The 16,652-nt window shown below is 41.0% G+C and overlaps 1 protein-coding gene across 1 annotated transcript; it reads right to left on the bottom strand.

The window, feature by feature from the left end:
- Positions 1-1,244: 1,244 nt before the first annotated feature.
- Positions 1,245-15,305, bottom strand: LOC145434288 (lysine-specific demethylase 2A-like). The gene is made up of 12 exons (XM_080311654.1): positions 12,451-15,305; positions 12,146-12,255; positions 11,479-11,621; positions 10,674-10,859; positions 10,147-10,239; positions 9,547-9,861; positions 9,116-9,271; positions 8,150-8,385; positions 7,003-7,185; positions 5,516-5,720; positions 4,161-4,331; positions 1,245-2,285 (listed from the first exon to the last, which is right to left on the bottom strand). The coding sequence occupies exons 1-12, from the start codon at positions 12,594-12,596 to the stop codon at positions 1,485-1,487; spliced, it is 2,745 nt and encodes a 914-aa protein (XP_080167780.1). The 5' UTR covers positions 12,597-15,305; the 3' UTR covers positions 1,245-1,484.
- Between the last annotated feature and the right edge of the window lie 1,347 nt (positions 15,306-16,652).

Genomic DNA, 16,652 nt, shown 5'->3' with positions numbered 1-16,652 from the left:
CGGTGTTCACTCGATAAGCCAACGGTTCCTTCGTCAGGGCACACGGATGGTACAGACGTAAATAAACTGCATCCTTCCTCATAGCGATAAGTATGGACCCCCGGTTGAGAACCACTGATATAGATCATTGGTACGGAATGAATGTTCTAATTATGATGACCACCGACCGTAAAGATGCTACATGACGATGTTGATTACGTTCAACATCTTCGCGAACCACATAATAAAGGCAAACGACCCCCACGTTTAGAAACACTATCTCTAAATAAAGCATTTAAACGGCCTTAACCGTCTCTAGGAATATACCGTTCTCCTAGAATTGCGATTGCAATTAGGCTTATTTCAGTAAATGAAGGTTATTTTCATTTATTGTTATTGCAGTTTTTGCGAGGGTGGTAGTCCCCATATCAAAATCAATAAATGTGAAAGTAAATCGCGCCCAGCGCGAAGAAAAATTTCATGTGGCATAGATCTTCCCAAAAATGATGTTATAATGTTGATTTACGAATAAATTATGAGCCTACGTTAAGCCTTCAAAATCCCGGACATGTAGGCATATTTTAGAAATTCCTCCCGGACGCAGTCTGAACAGGGAAATTCCGGACGTATAACAACCCTACGCTCTGTACTGTACAGTGTACACATACACGCGATCTGTGCATTTTACACATGCATACCATGCGTGCGTGATCATATGCCAGTGGACAAGGAAGGTGTAGAAATGGTCTTGAGTGACTTTCCAAGTCTTGCACCACCTCTCCATGCTATCGAAGCACCAAGCGGAAGCAACATATACAAACTTGTACAAACTACTGGATCTATCGACTGAATATTGCTCCTGTCCTGGGTGGCTCGGCTCTGAAGACTTTGTCATATCGAGCCTCCTGTCTACCTTGCATGTCGCATTTCACTGTTACATTTTTGTAGTGTGATGCTGATGTGTAATGTATACGAATAAAGATTCTCTCTCTCTCTCTCTTCAAAATGCGCAACTAGAACTACTCACTTTTCGAAATCTGCAACTACAACTGCGCAAAAAAAACGCTAGTTAGTTAGCCGATGACCGTCAACTAACCGAGTAGTTTGTACATTTGTACAATTCTGCACAGATAAGTTTTAATGACCACGTCTTTGCTCTGATCCCTCCAGTGATGGAACCGACGTCCTACCGATCATGATGCCGGAATCTCCATCATTACACTATCTGGTCGTTATAAACCGGACCACCACCAACTGCAAGAATCTCAGAGTCCGAAGATACTATATTAAAAAATTGAATGTGTCGACGCTTACAAACGGGCAACCGGAAAAGAAAACAATGCAGGAGCGTCACATAATACACGAAAAGAACGATAACAGATTGTGCTGTACAAGACACCTCGGGCCATATATGAAATGCACACTGTTTTCCGAAAATTACAGCTCTCAGCGCAACGGGCAGGATAGTAAACAAGGCAGTGGTCTGCACCTACCGGCAGCCGTACTCAGACGAGCGTATCATGCGCCACGACCATCAAACCCACTTCTAACATCTTCAAGCGTTTCGAGCAATGCTTGTTCAGAGAGTCCAAGCAATCCTTCTCTGTAATCTGACAACAGTCGCTAAAGTCCACCTTGTGCAAGTTGCGGAATTCGGTTATATGTTTCAGCGACTTGGCTGTGATGTCCGGACAGCTCCTGGCCACGATCGTGTGTAGACCTGGGCACGCGCCATCGTTAGCCGCAGAGACCAAACATCGGACTGCCTTATCCGAAACGCTGCAGTAACTCAAGTCCACAGACTCCAGGTGCGGTAACTCTACAGGAAGCAAAGACACGCCTGCGTTAGTCGCGTCAGTTCCGTTGAGATAAAGGTGCCGCAGGTATCTAAGCCTGGTGTGCGTGATCTGCTGCCCGGGCCTTGCGTCTCTAGGAGCCGCCATCAGCTGCTTCAGTAACGAATCTGTCAACCCAGAAACCCACGACAAGTTTAGAGTGACCAGCGGTGGACACGCCGCAGACGATATCGCGGATACCAGCGGCCACGAGTTTCCGGTCAAGTTCAAACTGCGCAAGCCCGGGCAACGCTTCAAGAGCCAGTCCAGCTGATCTGACGACACGTAGCTTCTGGTGAGGTCGATGGATTGGGGCTGTCGGCGTACGATGCAGCGCAGGGCGTCGGCCGAGATAGGGGATTCGGATAGGTCGACGCTTTTCCAGAGGGATGGGTGCGAGCACAATTTAAGAAAGGCGGCGCAGACGCGCATGCAGCGGCATAAATCTTGTTGAGGCAGGCGCTTTAAAATCTGTCGTAAACAAACCCACGTTTTGGGCCTGATTTTGACAAGGTCACCATCATAACGACTACGGACAGAATGAAAGTTTAGATCAGTAGTTCCGTTGAAGTAGAAGACAAGCAAAGCTATTTCAATAAGTGTATGCAACCTACTTGAATGCTACGAAAAAGCAGGATAAGATTACTGATGAGTAGGGCGATTTTTTTTTACCTAAAAAACGGAAGATTTTGACCTAAAAAAACTGAAATTTGACCAATTTTTGACCACACGTATGCAAATTAGGTGTTTTCGCACATAATGTTAAAATTGTACAACTTATCTTCATTTCTGGTTAGAACTGTCTGTCCTTACAAAGTAGATTGGCCTGAAAAAAAACGTTTTTGGCACAAAAACTGACAAATTTTTACATGAAAAAAATAGTATTTTAATGAAATCTGACCCTATGAAGAATTCCAGTAGTTACATTACGTACGGTATTATGGTGGTAATAATTTGAATTTGTTGTAGTACAACGAAAGATGATTTCCTCCATTCTCGGGTAGAAAGTGTCTGTCCTTACTACGTAGCTTGCCAAGAACGGAGAAAGAACGTACAACAGCAGCAGTTGTTGGCTGACAACACTGAAGTTGTGTGCACACTGCTGGTGATACACGTGTTGCTTCATTCAGACAATGGTGTCTATATCACAATTTTTCAGCTTGCGCTTCTTGATATAAGAACCATGCAATGTCCAAGCAGTCTTGCTTCAGTTAGGATATTGCGGTACGTTGAACATAAAACCATGTCACTATTTGTTTCATTTGACCGTTTATGCTTCACAATGAGCAGACGATGGGCCGTTTACAACGGTAGGCCTATAAAGTAGGCTACACGCTGTAAAATATCAAATGATGAGTTCACCCACCGATAGCGCAAAATCTACGATACAAACGAAATGCAGAGGTCAAAAAATGTTTGACTTTGTAAACAATTTTGACCTAAAGCTACAATTTTGACCCAATTTTGACTTTTTTCGACACGTTAAAAAAAATCGCCCTACTGATAACCTCTGGTGTTTAGGGTAGCGATGTTGAGCTTGATAAAGGGGCGAGGAGTCGAAATGGTTTGGGAACCACTGGTTTAGACCAAAGTGACACGTCCTAGCGGTGTTTTATAACCAGAAGTGGTGAAAGTATTCCACATTGTTACTCAAGTACAAATAAGCGGTCAAAAGGCAGTCAGCATTGCTACTGAAATGGAAATAGAAGTAATGTCATACATTTCAACTCAATTACAAATAGACAACCACTACGTCAATTTTTGCCAGTTCAGCGTTAACTGCCGGCACACGACTTGCTGCAGTCGTGCAGCATCAGTTTTATAGAGTTTAGACTTCCGGTTTTAAACAGTTTCTAACCCCAAAATTTGTGTCGTTACTCACTATAAATTTTGTCAAGTAAAAAGCAGTTTTTAGATGCATTTGCAGCATTTTTACGAGTGAAATCGCCGTGACAAAGCTGGTGATATAGGCCACGCGTCAGGCCAAAAAAGGTTTGGTCTTGAAAGTGCAGCTATTTGCTGCATCATCAGCCATTCTACGCAGGACGAAGAGATGCATCTTGAAAATATTGAATATTCATATGCAATTCATCAACATTAATGGAATGCTTTGTAAACATGTTGGCTTTCTCTTAAAGCAGTCAAGATTTGTCTTGGAATTAGCTAATTGTATTAGTGTTGGGGTCGAGATTACCAGTGCTTCTACTCTGCTTCTACTCGAGTTGCACCAACAGCTACTTTCATCATACTGACAAATCGTAACAAATTATCAGAATCCACGGTCATAATGATTACATCCATTGAAATTAGCGGGTTCAATATAACGATAACGAAAGGATATCACACCTGCATCCAGGCATCTTTATCGACAGTGGCGTCATCTTTTTCATTATCGTCGTCTTTTGCAATGGGCAAGTCGTCGTCTTCATTGAAAGGAGACGGTCGAACCGCGTGCTTCATCATCTCGGACTTTCTGATACGAGGCACGGTGACACGGGGCACCAAAGGAGATTGATCCTGCGATAAAACCGGAACGCAACAGTGGCTTTGTGTTCTTGACAAAATTTGCAGAAGTATCGTGCTCCGACATTCAGGAAATTACATTATTCAACCCAATTTCACTTTTTCGATACTTTTTAAAATAAATGTAACAAAACAATTGTAGCAGTCTGATCGCCGTGCAACAGGGTTATAACCAAGTCACAAGTCAATATTACTGTTATAGTTTGGACTCCAGTCAAGTCGAGTCATTTTCACTTCAGCACCGAGTCCAAGTCAGAGTGCAATGTTCATTATTGAGTTGAAGACGGTCTCGAATCAGTTATGAGAAAATCCTGGGTGATATCAAGGCCTCGTCTTTATAATATATCCATTTCATCATCCTTAACATGTCTATTCATACAGATAAAATTGGGTTGCTGCACCTATTTTTCAAGTGCCGCTCCTGATACACAAGACTTGAATGTAGTAATATATAGTTTCGTGAGTCATATGACTTGATCGCGTCATGCGCAATGACTCGAGTACAAGTCGAGGCCATACGCAAATCGACTTGAGTTGAGACGGGTCATTTTTGATTTTCAAGAAATTGACTCGAGTCAAAGGAGTATTGCATCCGAGTCCGGCTCAAGTCATTACAGCCCTGCCGTGCAGTGCAAGCACGATTGTGTTGTGTTAGCTCGCATGCGTTATTTTGACGGCGATCCGTTAAGTCAAAATACAAGCAGACTCTACTGTATAAATACTGGTCAGCCCTCGAGATTATTGGACCGCGATCTGATACCTCATGTTTGTCGCTTGTCCTTTTATGTTACCTTCTGTCACTTTTCATTTAGTGTGCATGCATGCAGTTGGGTGTCTGATTACCAAGACTACTCCAAGTCGTTCCGACACCTTCGTATCTTCGACAAGATAGCGTAATGGCAGAGCGTGGGTTCAATCCCCGGCCGGGTCAGACCAAAGACCTGATCAGTAAGACCGGTATGCGTGGTTTCCCAGCTTGGCGCACAGTATTTTCGGGATATTATGGACGCAGGACATAGAAAGCCTCACAAGGCCATTTCCGAACGTTCCATGTCCAGCGGCATACGCCAATCATGCACTCATGGTACGCAGATGCAGATGCACAGATCGCGTGTGTGTATATCATGAGTCGGTGCGTATACGGCAACAATATCATGGACGTAAACCGATCAACTCACTTTACTCATTTTAACTTTTTCGATCTTGGGCGTCTTAGACGTTCCGTTTTCCGTGTTTCGGTACCGGGACAACTTGCATTTCTTTATCACCGGCGTTCCGTCTTCGTCTTCCGCGGGCGGGACTTCCGGCGGCAGCGGTGGCGTTTCCATCACCGAAGCATCCCCGTCGGGGCGTACCGTCGAAGGCAGCAACGGGTTGGTACATCTGAACAACGTAGATATGACGGAAAAGAGACATGGGTTCGAATTTGACAAAACAGCTTGGGAAAATGTAGGGCACGTGTGAATTTACGATTTGCGTGAAAACATATTTGGCTTCACTGTGTTACGACTTTCCGTGTGGCTCGCAGAGTAATCTTTATGGGCTTGAAGAAGAACAGAACTTCAATATAGCAACAAATACCACCTTCATATTGCAGAATATATTCCGCTCGAAACTTTTCGACTAACTCTCATCGGGAGCGAACGTCAGAAAATGTGGTTAACCAAATTCGGAATATAGAAAGAATTTTGTTGTGACGTAATATGATTATCAATATATTGTTTGTTGCTATATTGAAGTAATTTAAATTGATTAATCTGTTACCTAACTTTGTATGTTTTTACATCAGGGGGCGGAACCTTTTCGATAAACGGGCTCGATTTAGGCACTGGGGTGAAACTACGGGTCGCACTCGGGTTTCTAGTAGCGCAAGACCCGTCGTGTCATTAGGAATCAGTAACTGTGACGGTTAGGCCAACGATGCAATTCCACATCGGAGTAGAATTTCTTCGAGAATTTGTAACGCCTGAACTGAACAGTGCGAGGCACGAAAAATTCCCGGTAATCAAATCCCTTTAGTCAATAATATTCATTCCGAAGGTCCAAATTTTATTGATTTATAGTGCTTTTGTCCTTTCGCTTGACCTAATTGAGATTAGCTAAAATGTACCACACTGCAAGCGAAATCAGAATCCAGGGGCTGCACTGCTATCTACAAACTGGAACTTTTGGTGGGCAGCAGGTTGCACATGAACCTGAACGAGCAATATTTGAGTTGTGGCACGAAAACGATATTTAGAAATATCTTGACCAAACTATACACACAATGTTGACTCGGTACTTCTGTTTTTTGAAATTACGACTGTGGTCCCTTTAACAGTGATGAAATGAAGAAATTCTGCATCAACCAGTGCATTTCTAACATTTTTGTTCCATAAAAGAAAACTCTCTTAATTCAAATGCAATTAATACCGCAATTCACCGTACATCAGCAATCAGCGGTTTGTCGCATTCAAATATCGCCAAGCAGATTGCATCCCCGTTGTTATTAGTAACATGTGACTCCTAGCGAGTCAACCTGGCTTTAGCAACAAATACTAGACAACACACCTAATATCGAGGTATTGATATACATATTTGCGAGCAAGTGACAGCGTCCTGCTTTTCATATCATTAAAATCTCAGCCAGTAACGTAACCCGCAAAAACCTCCAAGCATCTCCTACCTCCTGAGCAAGCAAGACTGCTTCATTGTTCCTGGCCCACCGAATTTCTTCATGTCCTTGCAATAGACGCATTCGCCGCAGTCACCTCGCACGCAAGCCTCGCATTGCTTACATCTGACCCTTCGCACTCTAGATGACGAAGACGTGGACCTGCGGACGGTCTTCACCTCTTCCGAGCGAGACCTGCAATAACGATTTCTCCTATGGTCAAACACTTGAATACAGCCAAATTCAGACCATCCTGGTAATACCATAGATGCAGAGATCAGCAGGGATTCGGACTTGGAGAAACGGAATTTGAAGATGTTAGCCTGATTGTGATCGGATTTGGATTCAAGACTTTTTATGCTGGATCTGCATTTACCTTGGACATTACACATTATTTACAATTTTCATGCTACTTCACAAGAAGGTTTTGCAGTCAGTACCGGATACGGACTTGAAATACTCCTCTTCTGGCATATGGCTTGATTGACGATAACTATTCCTAGATATAGTAGTAAACTACCAACTAGGGTTGGCCACAATCAATGTTCCCTCTGAGCTGCACACGTGCGCAAATGCGCAGTACTTTCGCGGTCTCTGCGCACAGAAAATCCAAGTTGCGCACAAAAAATCTGTAGTGATGACCTTTTTTTTAGTCGTTACGCACTGTTTTCAAAGGGTCTGCGCAGTGAGTTGGTGAGCGTGAGCAGACCCGTCAAAAATTAGAGGGAACATTGGCCACAATGACCCCGACTTGAGAAATAATTCTAATGATTCGAGTCAAGTAGTGAGAAATGTTGCTTTCGAGTACTGAATTTATACCCTCCTCGCCACTAAGATGTAATTTATCAAGGAGTATTCTACTTTCGATGCAATTTTCCACTGTTGACGGCTCTAAACCTCGATTGGTCGTTTCGCAGAATACCAAAAGGTAGTAAAAGCTAAGTGACTTAGTAAGTAAAAGCTAAGCACTCCAGTAGAAATCTCATATCTGTCAAGTCGTTATCAACTCACAGCATTGTCACAAAGTGCAATGAAATAGGTATGGTCGATAAAGGGCAAAATTATCTTTAATGTGACGTAGAATTGGTATTATATTCTTTGTTATTATATTTCAACGCCTTGTATAATATTGTCAGACCATTTGGCCGTCAAATCGTACCTTTTCAAATTGCGAGTCGGCTTCGGCCAATGAGCTATCTCTTCGCCCGTGACAGCCAGTTCGGAATCGTCCCCCAAATGGTCGAATATCATTTGCTTCGCAGCCGTCAACAATCCAAACGGGTTTTCGATACCAATTGGTATAAACTTCTTGCTTTTCGGCAGCCTTTCGAGAGACTCCACAAGGTGCTGCAAGCCTTTCAGTTCGTACGACGTCAGGTGCACGTGTTCCTTTTTCTAAGACGGAAAAATATCTCGGAACTCAAAGCTAGAAGAATTTTTTAGCCTAATAGGTGGTACCAGTGGCTATATCCTTCACTATATAGTGCTGAAATACGATGTGATCTACTATGTTGGAGATGATGTCCCCATGGGCCAAATTTTTTTCCTTATGGCCTGTGACATGATTTCGTGACTTGATCACCATGTCTCTTGAACGTGGTCATATCGATGTAATCCCTTTTTTCAAGCATTAGTGCAAATTAATTTTGTTAGAGTCAATTTCACTCCGTAAACCTGAATATGAAGTATTATTGTATATATATATACTCTGATATACAGCCACTTGGTGTCTCTTCAGTAAAAAATTATTCACTGTACACATGATGTTAGCATCGACGTGAATGTAAACGTATAACCGCAATGTCAAATTGTTGGATCGTTCCGTATGCTGTCATTTAATCTGTTCCTAGTTTTTGCAATCTGGAAAAAGGGAAAAACGAGGAAGGGCCTTTGAAAATGGAAAATGAAGATGAACAGATAGCCTGGCCCACCTGATTTTTACGCGATTCATGCGGCCCATGGTACTCAACAGGTTCCACACCCCTGCACTATGCCGACTAGACTAAAATATAAAATTAATTCCGAACAAAATTCGATTCCAATAATTTACCATATTTCGAATCAGTAGCAACGATTCTCAAAACAAAGTGTACATTTTCCAACCCGACGGGGATACATTAACTACCTGGATGGCAATTCCTGCAATGTCATCATTTGCTCCGTCAGGATTTTCGTCGTGTTGCTGCTTATTCACGAGCATGGAACGCCGTTGATATTCTTCCGTCAAAAACGATTGCCCGGTCAGATTGCAAATATATCGTTCGATGGTGTACCACAACACCTGAATTCAAACACGACCAACGGTCAAGATCGACAATGGCTAAAACAATCATTGATTTGATGAATTTGAAGTAGTACAACCGGCAGTTTACGATATATGCGAAATGAGCTATGAAAATAAACGATGGGACTTCGCTACAGATATTCATCTGCAGATAAACGCCTTTTTCCCTATCACAGATGGCGCAATTATGCCTGCATCTTGTATGCAAGTAGCCTAATTACGATACCGTGGAACACTTCTTATTAACCTCCAAGAGCTACAGGCCTACTTACCTCTTGAAAGTATGGGAAACGGAACCGCGGCGGCACATGAAGTCTCTCTTCAAGCTGGGCGACACGTAGCTGCATCGGGATGTTGAACGAATGCAGGAAGTTTCCTCCGAACACGATGGAGTCGACGGGAGTGTAAACGGCGTGAATCCACCCGCTCGGAATCATCAGCGAGTCGCCCGTGTCCAAGTGCACCCTCTGACACTTGTCCACCAGATCGCCGAAGAAAAGGTCCCCCTGCTTGCCGGACATGGTCCAACGTTCATACATGTCCAGGTTCTTATTTGTCGGCGGAATGAGCCAGAAGATTTTTTGCCCCTATAAAATCACCGGTATGTCAATGTGAGCTCTCGAAAACTTTTGCCACAAGGCGGTCGAAGGAGTTGAAGAAGTCTCACCACCATACTTCACTGTTTTAGGACATTGTTTCATGATGGCGCAGCTTGAAAAGAAAAGCAGCGCTCTAGAACTCTTGGGATGGATCAGATTGAACTCTCTTGAAACTATGCTATGCAAGATATTAGCACAACGTAATTATACTGCACAGTTGTAAAAGGGGGACCTTTGAAATACAGTACAACAGCAAAGAATCAAAATGCTTGCCTTTAATATATGATACCAGACCGAGGTGCCGCCAAAATCGACATGGAAGTCCGTGTAACATCCACCGACCGACATCAAGCAGTACTTTTGAACCTTGAACGGAAATCAGTGCGTTAAAGCATACAGGGAAATTCCTCATACTTTGAATTCGTCATTAGATATCTTGAGACACACATTATTGATGTGCTGAATTCAAGAAAGTTTGACCATGGTGAACTGTTTTGCAATGCTCGAGATAATATTGGAAATAAAGTCAAAGTGCTGAAAACTTGGAGCAGCAATCATGATTGTAAAGAAAAAAAGTTGAGCGGATTTAGAAATGTATAGCTTGGCATGCGGTACACTTCTTTTTCCACTGCAACTGTGATGGATTTAGTGGCAATATCTTGAAATCTATATATGACAATAGCCAACACTGCTGGTGCAAATGGACAATATTAGGTATACAGGTACAGGCAATAGGAATATATGAGATCTTTCAAGCATTGGCATAGAACACGGGCAACGAAGACGAGCAAAATAAATACCTTTGGATATTTCATGTTGGACATTTTGTTGGTCTGTTCACTCTGTTCGCATTTCAGATGGGGCGGCCAGGCGAGGTCTATCCAATCCATTTTATCGACAACCGATGGTCTTCTGACGAGGGGTGCGAGTCTAGTTTGCGAAAACTCAAGCGATATAACATTGTATATTCTCTTTCTGTCATTGCCCTGTCAAATGAAGAAAGATATTAGGGATTTTTGCTTCAATTCTGTTTCTAGAACTCAATTCAGACACGATATTATTGGTAGGCCATTGGGTTTACTCATGAGATATCTATCAAAAATAGTGAGTAAAAATCATAATTGCGGAATTTTGACATTAACAGAACCACATATGTGATTTTCTACACTTGCTGTTCGTAACCACAAAAAGAATTATAGAGGGCCAGCGGAAGAAAACATTCCATGACGATGACCAATGATGCCCATACTGACCATATTTCAACGTAATAGACTGAAAAAAAATTACACTGTTTGTACTTGGGGAACAGCGAAGTAACATGAAATCATCATAGGATAGGGAGATTGAAATAACAGAATATCAAATAGACCTACGGCAAAAACATTCAAGAATACTCGAATCGCGAAATAATTCACAGGCGACTGCAGTACTTGAATGGTCGAATTTTTCTACCTTTCATTTTTATATACATTTTCCTTTGGCCCTTACTACGATATAGGATGTGATTTGTTAGCACAACAAACCTTGCAGGGCTATTTTCACTGGGAGTATTGGCCTACATAATACTGTTCAAGTATATGAGTGGGAAATGAATTCCCGCATTACCTCAAAGTACGCTGCGAAATCTTTCATGGTCATTTCCATAGCCCTTTGTGTGACACACTCCATCACATCCAATACTCTTTTTGCTCCAACATGATTTTGCACATCCAAGATTCCGAATTTCTCCGAGTCTGGAACGTGTAAGCCTGAAAATAACAATAGCGATGCATGTATGTATGTATGTATGTAAATATGTCTACGTTCAGAGACCTTTCTGTGACCTTCCCAGCCTCCCTCAAAATATTCAGTGATACACATTTCACATTTGGTTTACAGTACCTATGTAGGCCAACTATCTATATCATAGTCAATGCCAGATGTGAGACTAATATAAAACAATTGGCAATTGCCCAATTTAACAGATGAAAAGCTCAAAACCAAAATACTCAACAATCAGTTTTAATCAATGAAGCCTATCAGAAGTTGAAGGTCTCTTTCAGACAGTATTGGATGGCTCTTCAATATATGGAGCAGACTGCATTGCAAGTGTAAATCAATCATACAACCCATTAAACCCATCAAGCTCAAGCATTGCTTAAATATAGGATTTCTAATAGATATTATACCAAATATAACTTAAATTAACAACTGATTCCGCTAATGGATGGAAATACCTATACCGTATCAAATCGTTATTATCAGTCAGAGCAAGGAAAATTTCGAAACTTACCAAGATGCTCTTTTTCCTTGAAACGTATCGGGCTATAAAACCCATTACGCTGGATGTATTTGAATGAAAATTCTTCAGAAGACAGTTCCAGTATACAGTCTGCATCATACCTTAAAGAATATGATTGCCATGTCACTGGTGTTTTAAACGAACGAGCTACAGTATTTGAGTAATCAGTAAATTTCTATATCTATCAAATTGTAGCTTTCTTAATAAAACATGCTTGACCAAAGTATTGTCAACAGAAGACATGGTACCATAGTTATAGAATATAATTTTCTTCAATAGCAGTCAATTGCACTCACTTTTCGGATTTTATCTTTTCCAGAACATCAAATGTTCGCTTTCCATCAATTTCATCCTCTACCTCATCGTCATCATAAACCTTTACAGTTTTATGCCTCAAATTTCGGTTGTTGGTTTGACAACTCATGCCAACTGCTGCTGACATCCAGTTCGACTTTTGCAGTTACAATGTAGGAGAATATTCGGATTTTTTTTGTTATAATTGCTAAGATGTTATACTGGATTGATTGACAGAAGTAATACTGATTGCGGAACAACAAACAATAAACAAGTGTCTCATTGTCATGTTGATAGCTTTGAAATTATGTATGTATGATATGTTACGGTTCAGTACCCACAAGTACTCACTCTCGAAAATTTTTTTTGTAAACACAGCGCTCAAAATATTAATTTTCAAGCAAGTCGCCCATGGTACGGCGAAAATTTCAAAAAGGTTCCCTCAGCCATGCTTTCAGTAAATAACTATTTACAGATTCGTAAATCTGGGATCAGTAACACATACGTCGATTCTATGATCGGTTAAATGTCAAAAATACAAATCAATGTAGAATTCGAAAATATTATAATCGGAAAAATTATATCGTATCGAACTAATCAGAAACGTTTACCATGCCCATTAAAATGGTTACGAAGTTAAACACAGTCGAATTATGAACATTAAAATAATAGTGCGCTGTTGATAACAGACTGCAACTAGCTTTACTGAATGATCAGACCGACCGCTTGTGATAAACGACAACGTTCATGGTGGTCACTGTTCATAATGGCATGTATAATGAGGACTGTGTCGTATATAGAAAAAATGCATGCTCTAAACGACGATGCTACTGTAACCTGGGATCACGCGTAACAAACCTCATCCTAAACTAAGTTATGATAATAAAATCCGAATTGTGCTAGTATCGCCGCCGCAAAATCAAAAGTAGGTCAAAGGTCAACAGCACGCGAGATCCCTCATAACGTTTTTTACATATTGAGATAGAGTTCGCCTTTACTTCGTACCGACACGTGCCCCTTCAGTTCATTACTCCGCCATTTCATGCTATCTTTCTATCCTTCTCATTCTGCGTGCATGACTCCTTTTACGTGTTCTTCCATTTATCCGCCAAAGGTGGTTGTTTGATTATTACGCCTAACCGACTCCTACTCACAATTTCATTCCATCGATATCACTATTCTATCGATTTACATTTCGAAATAGTGATAAAAATAATAATGCATGATTTGGATTCTAGGCAGTGTCGTTATATCTTTGTGCTTCTTGGATATCCGTTCAAGAGACGGAATAGATTACATTCTATCGTGGGTGAAGTGTTATGCATATAATCTCATTTGTTAAATTGGCACTGCTGTAGCGGAATGTTTTGTTGATTTCATTCCGCAATTCACGTGAGCTCATGCTGTTTAATTCATATCGAATTATCGGCTCTTGTACATGGGTAGAACTGAATAATAAAGTATCATGTTCGTATCTTGGTAGTTTCGTCAATATGGGTAAAACTAAATAGGCTATCCAGTATCCATGAAACGAAACCATAATAAGATGCTGATGCGTTGGACATGGAGATCCTAAATTAATTCGTTCCTTTCCTACCGATATATGCGCTATAATTGTTTCATTTGACCAATAATAACGCGTGCGTTGGAATGACTAATGCGAACAATATTACAGCAAAGTTCCCGAGACAAGAACGAGTGGTTGATTGAGGACAACGTAGTCAACTGCTCTGACATCTATTCCTGAATCCTGATTATCAAAGAGCCGGTCCCCGCCGTGGAAATTGCTAGTGGAAATTCTGGTCGTTCAATTACCATCATTCATTCAATTTTTACCATATAGAAATGTTCAATTGACGACACCAATCAAAACAAATCGAATACACTTATACTATAGTCTACGCAGCTTATTACAATCTTACATCGATCAGTAAATTCACATTTTGACTAGTATAGAAATTTCAATATATAATAGGACCAACGATGCAGTACCAAAAGTGCTGAAATGTTTTGGTGTTCTTTCAGTAAATCCAAGCTCAAATACTTCCCATAATGGCGGAGAGTCAAAACAGATTATTTATTAATAGCTGTTCCTATCTTGTCATTATCGCAACCTAGTGATGTTATGAAATGATGAATTTACAATAAAACGAACCAGAAGTTATCTTGTAAATAAAAACAATGATTTCGCGGTTACACAATTATTTCTTGACTTGCAGGAACCTAATCGCATTGAAACTGATGATTTCATAATCACCCTATGATGATGATGATACAAGCTCTGTCATAACGAGCTTCAAAGCCGTTTACATTTGGAAATCCTACCAACAAAGTTAATTTTTTTATGATATTTGATATATCCAATGGCACGTTTCATATATAGTAGTATAGTAATCAGTTTTTCTTTTATTCGAAGTTGTCATAGTCAAATAGTTCGGATTCGCTTTGAAAACTCATTGTAAAGTAGGCTACATTGTCAAATCACGAGCTTTCTGCCTGCGTGGAAACCTAAGTCATTCGCATCGACAACATACAAAGAAAAACGAAGAAAATGAACCGAATTTTGCGAATCTCCTTACAGACAAACATATTTCGCCTAGTATGTGTTGGGTAACAGAAGCAATGAACATAGGAACGGGCATTTGGCGCATAGCAAGTTTTCATGTTCTTGGTCGTTGCATGCAGGCATATATTTTTATTTATGATGAACATTGACCATCTAGAATGTTCAACTTTAGGGCTCATTTATACCCCTTCGATAACACTTCCCGGCGACACAACAAACTCCGTGTGAAAATCACTGGATATTCGCTCGACGCCCATATCGCCGTTCGCGGCATATCTTCTCTTTTCCGCTGACGTATAGTTTACAGACGAAACATTAAATAAATCCGCGTAGAATTTAGCCAGCATCGTTGACGTCAGACTGAAGACGCAGTCAGCTCAGAGCAATGATATATAATTTATATATCATACACGAACGCATATTTTTCAACGAGGAATGAATATAGATTTGAGTTTGAAGCATCAATTTATATGTTTTCGACATGCACATTCGAAGTGACACGAATTTCCAGCGACCATACTTCGATTTTCGATATTTATTGTATCGACTAAAGATTTGAGGTTCATTCCTCATTTTACATTTGCAGGATTCTAGCCATTACTGGGTATTTGTTTGCATGTGAGAGCCACTTATTCAACAAGCGTACCTGATAGATGCACGACTCGCGCCCAGTACTGCTCCAGTTCCAGGCGCTTGTATAACATGCGAGGAATAATTGTATCCTCTAGTGGGCGGTGGTGGACAGTAGTGAGACGATATCAATTCGGACAGATAGACTGCCATTGCTTTCATTTGTGATTTATGAGCCTTGATTGTCTCTTCTCATAGTGCTAAAATCTTATTTCCTGCAGTATCTTTTGTTGTACGCCAATATTGTCCGTGGTCCATTTCTTGCACGATATAAATGACCGTAAGGCACAGACCAATAGGCAATATGTCATATATGCAACAATTTTTTAAAATTAATAGACAATCTTCGTCACATATATCTGTTCAGTGTTCAGTTTCTTAATAATGTTCATTAATTCAAAACACCACGAGACTGCGATACAATGAAAAGATAGGAGGTTGACAGAACGACTTGGAGTAGTCTTTGAAATAAGACACCCACCCGGGCCTAAGCGATGTAAAGAGGAGACATGCACTGCACAGTGCACCTGCACACTGAATGAAAAGTAAACGAAGATAATGCAAAATCCATCATTGGGGATGAGTATTTACGACCGTTCCAGGCAGAGGCTTCCGACCTTGGTGGAATTTCACACTCATAGGTGGGGAATTTGGCGATTTGGAGAAGTCTTTCAAACAGATAGCCTACCATCCGCATTGGCTTAGAACAGTGGTTCTCAACCTTTTTGTCTTCGCGGACCCCTTTCGGACCGTCACGGACCATGCGGACCCTCACGAAGATTCAGTTCAAATTTAGCTCAATTATCATGCAATCGTTATCTGTCTCGTGCAAGTGATAACTCTAGGCTCAGTGATAAACACCAATAAAATAACTTTTCATGAAAATAAGATCATAGCCTACTATTCATGTTGTGATGGGCGCTTCATGCCAGCATGGGTTCTTCTGATACTCTTTAAATCCTTAATCCAATCGAAGTTACATTATGGCATCCTCTGTTGGGGGGCTGC

This window comes from Botryllus schlosseri, chromosome 2 (genome assembly GCF_051294905.1).
Source record: "Botryllus schlosseri isolate E-star chromosome 2, Bs_hap1, whole genome shotgun sequence".
NCBI classification, from domain to species: Eukaryota; Metazoa; Chordata; class Ascidiacea; order Stolidobranchia; family Styelidae; genus Botryllus; species Botryllus schlosseri.
This window is presented reverse-complemented; position numbering and strand designations above follow the sequence as displayed.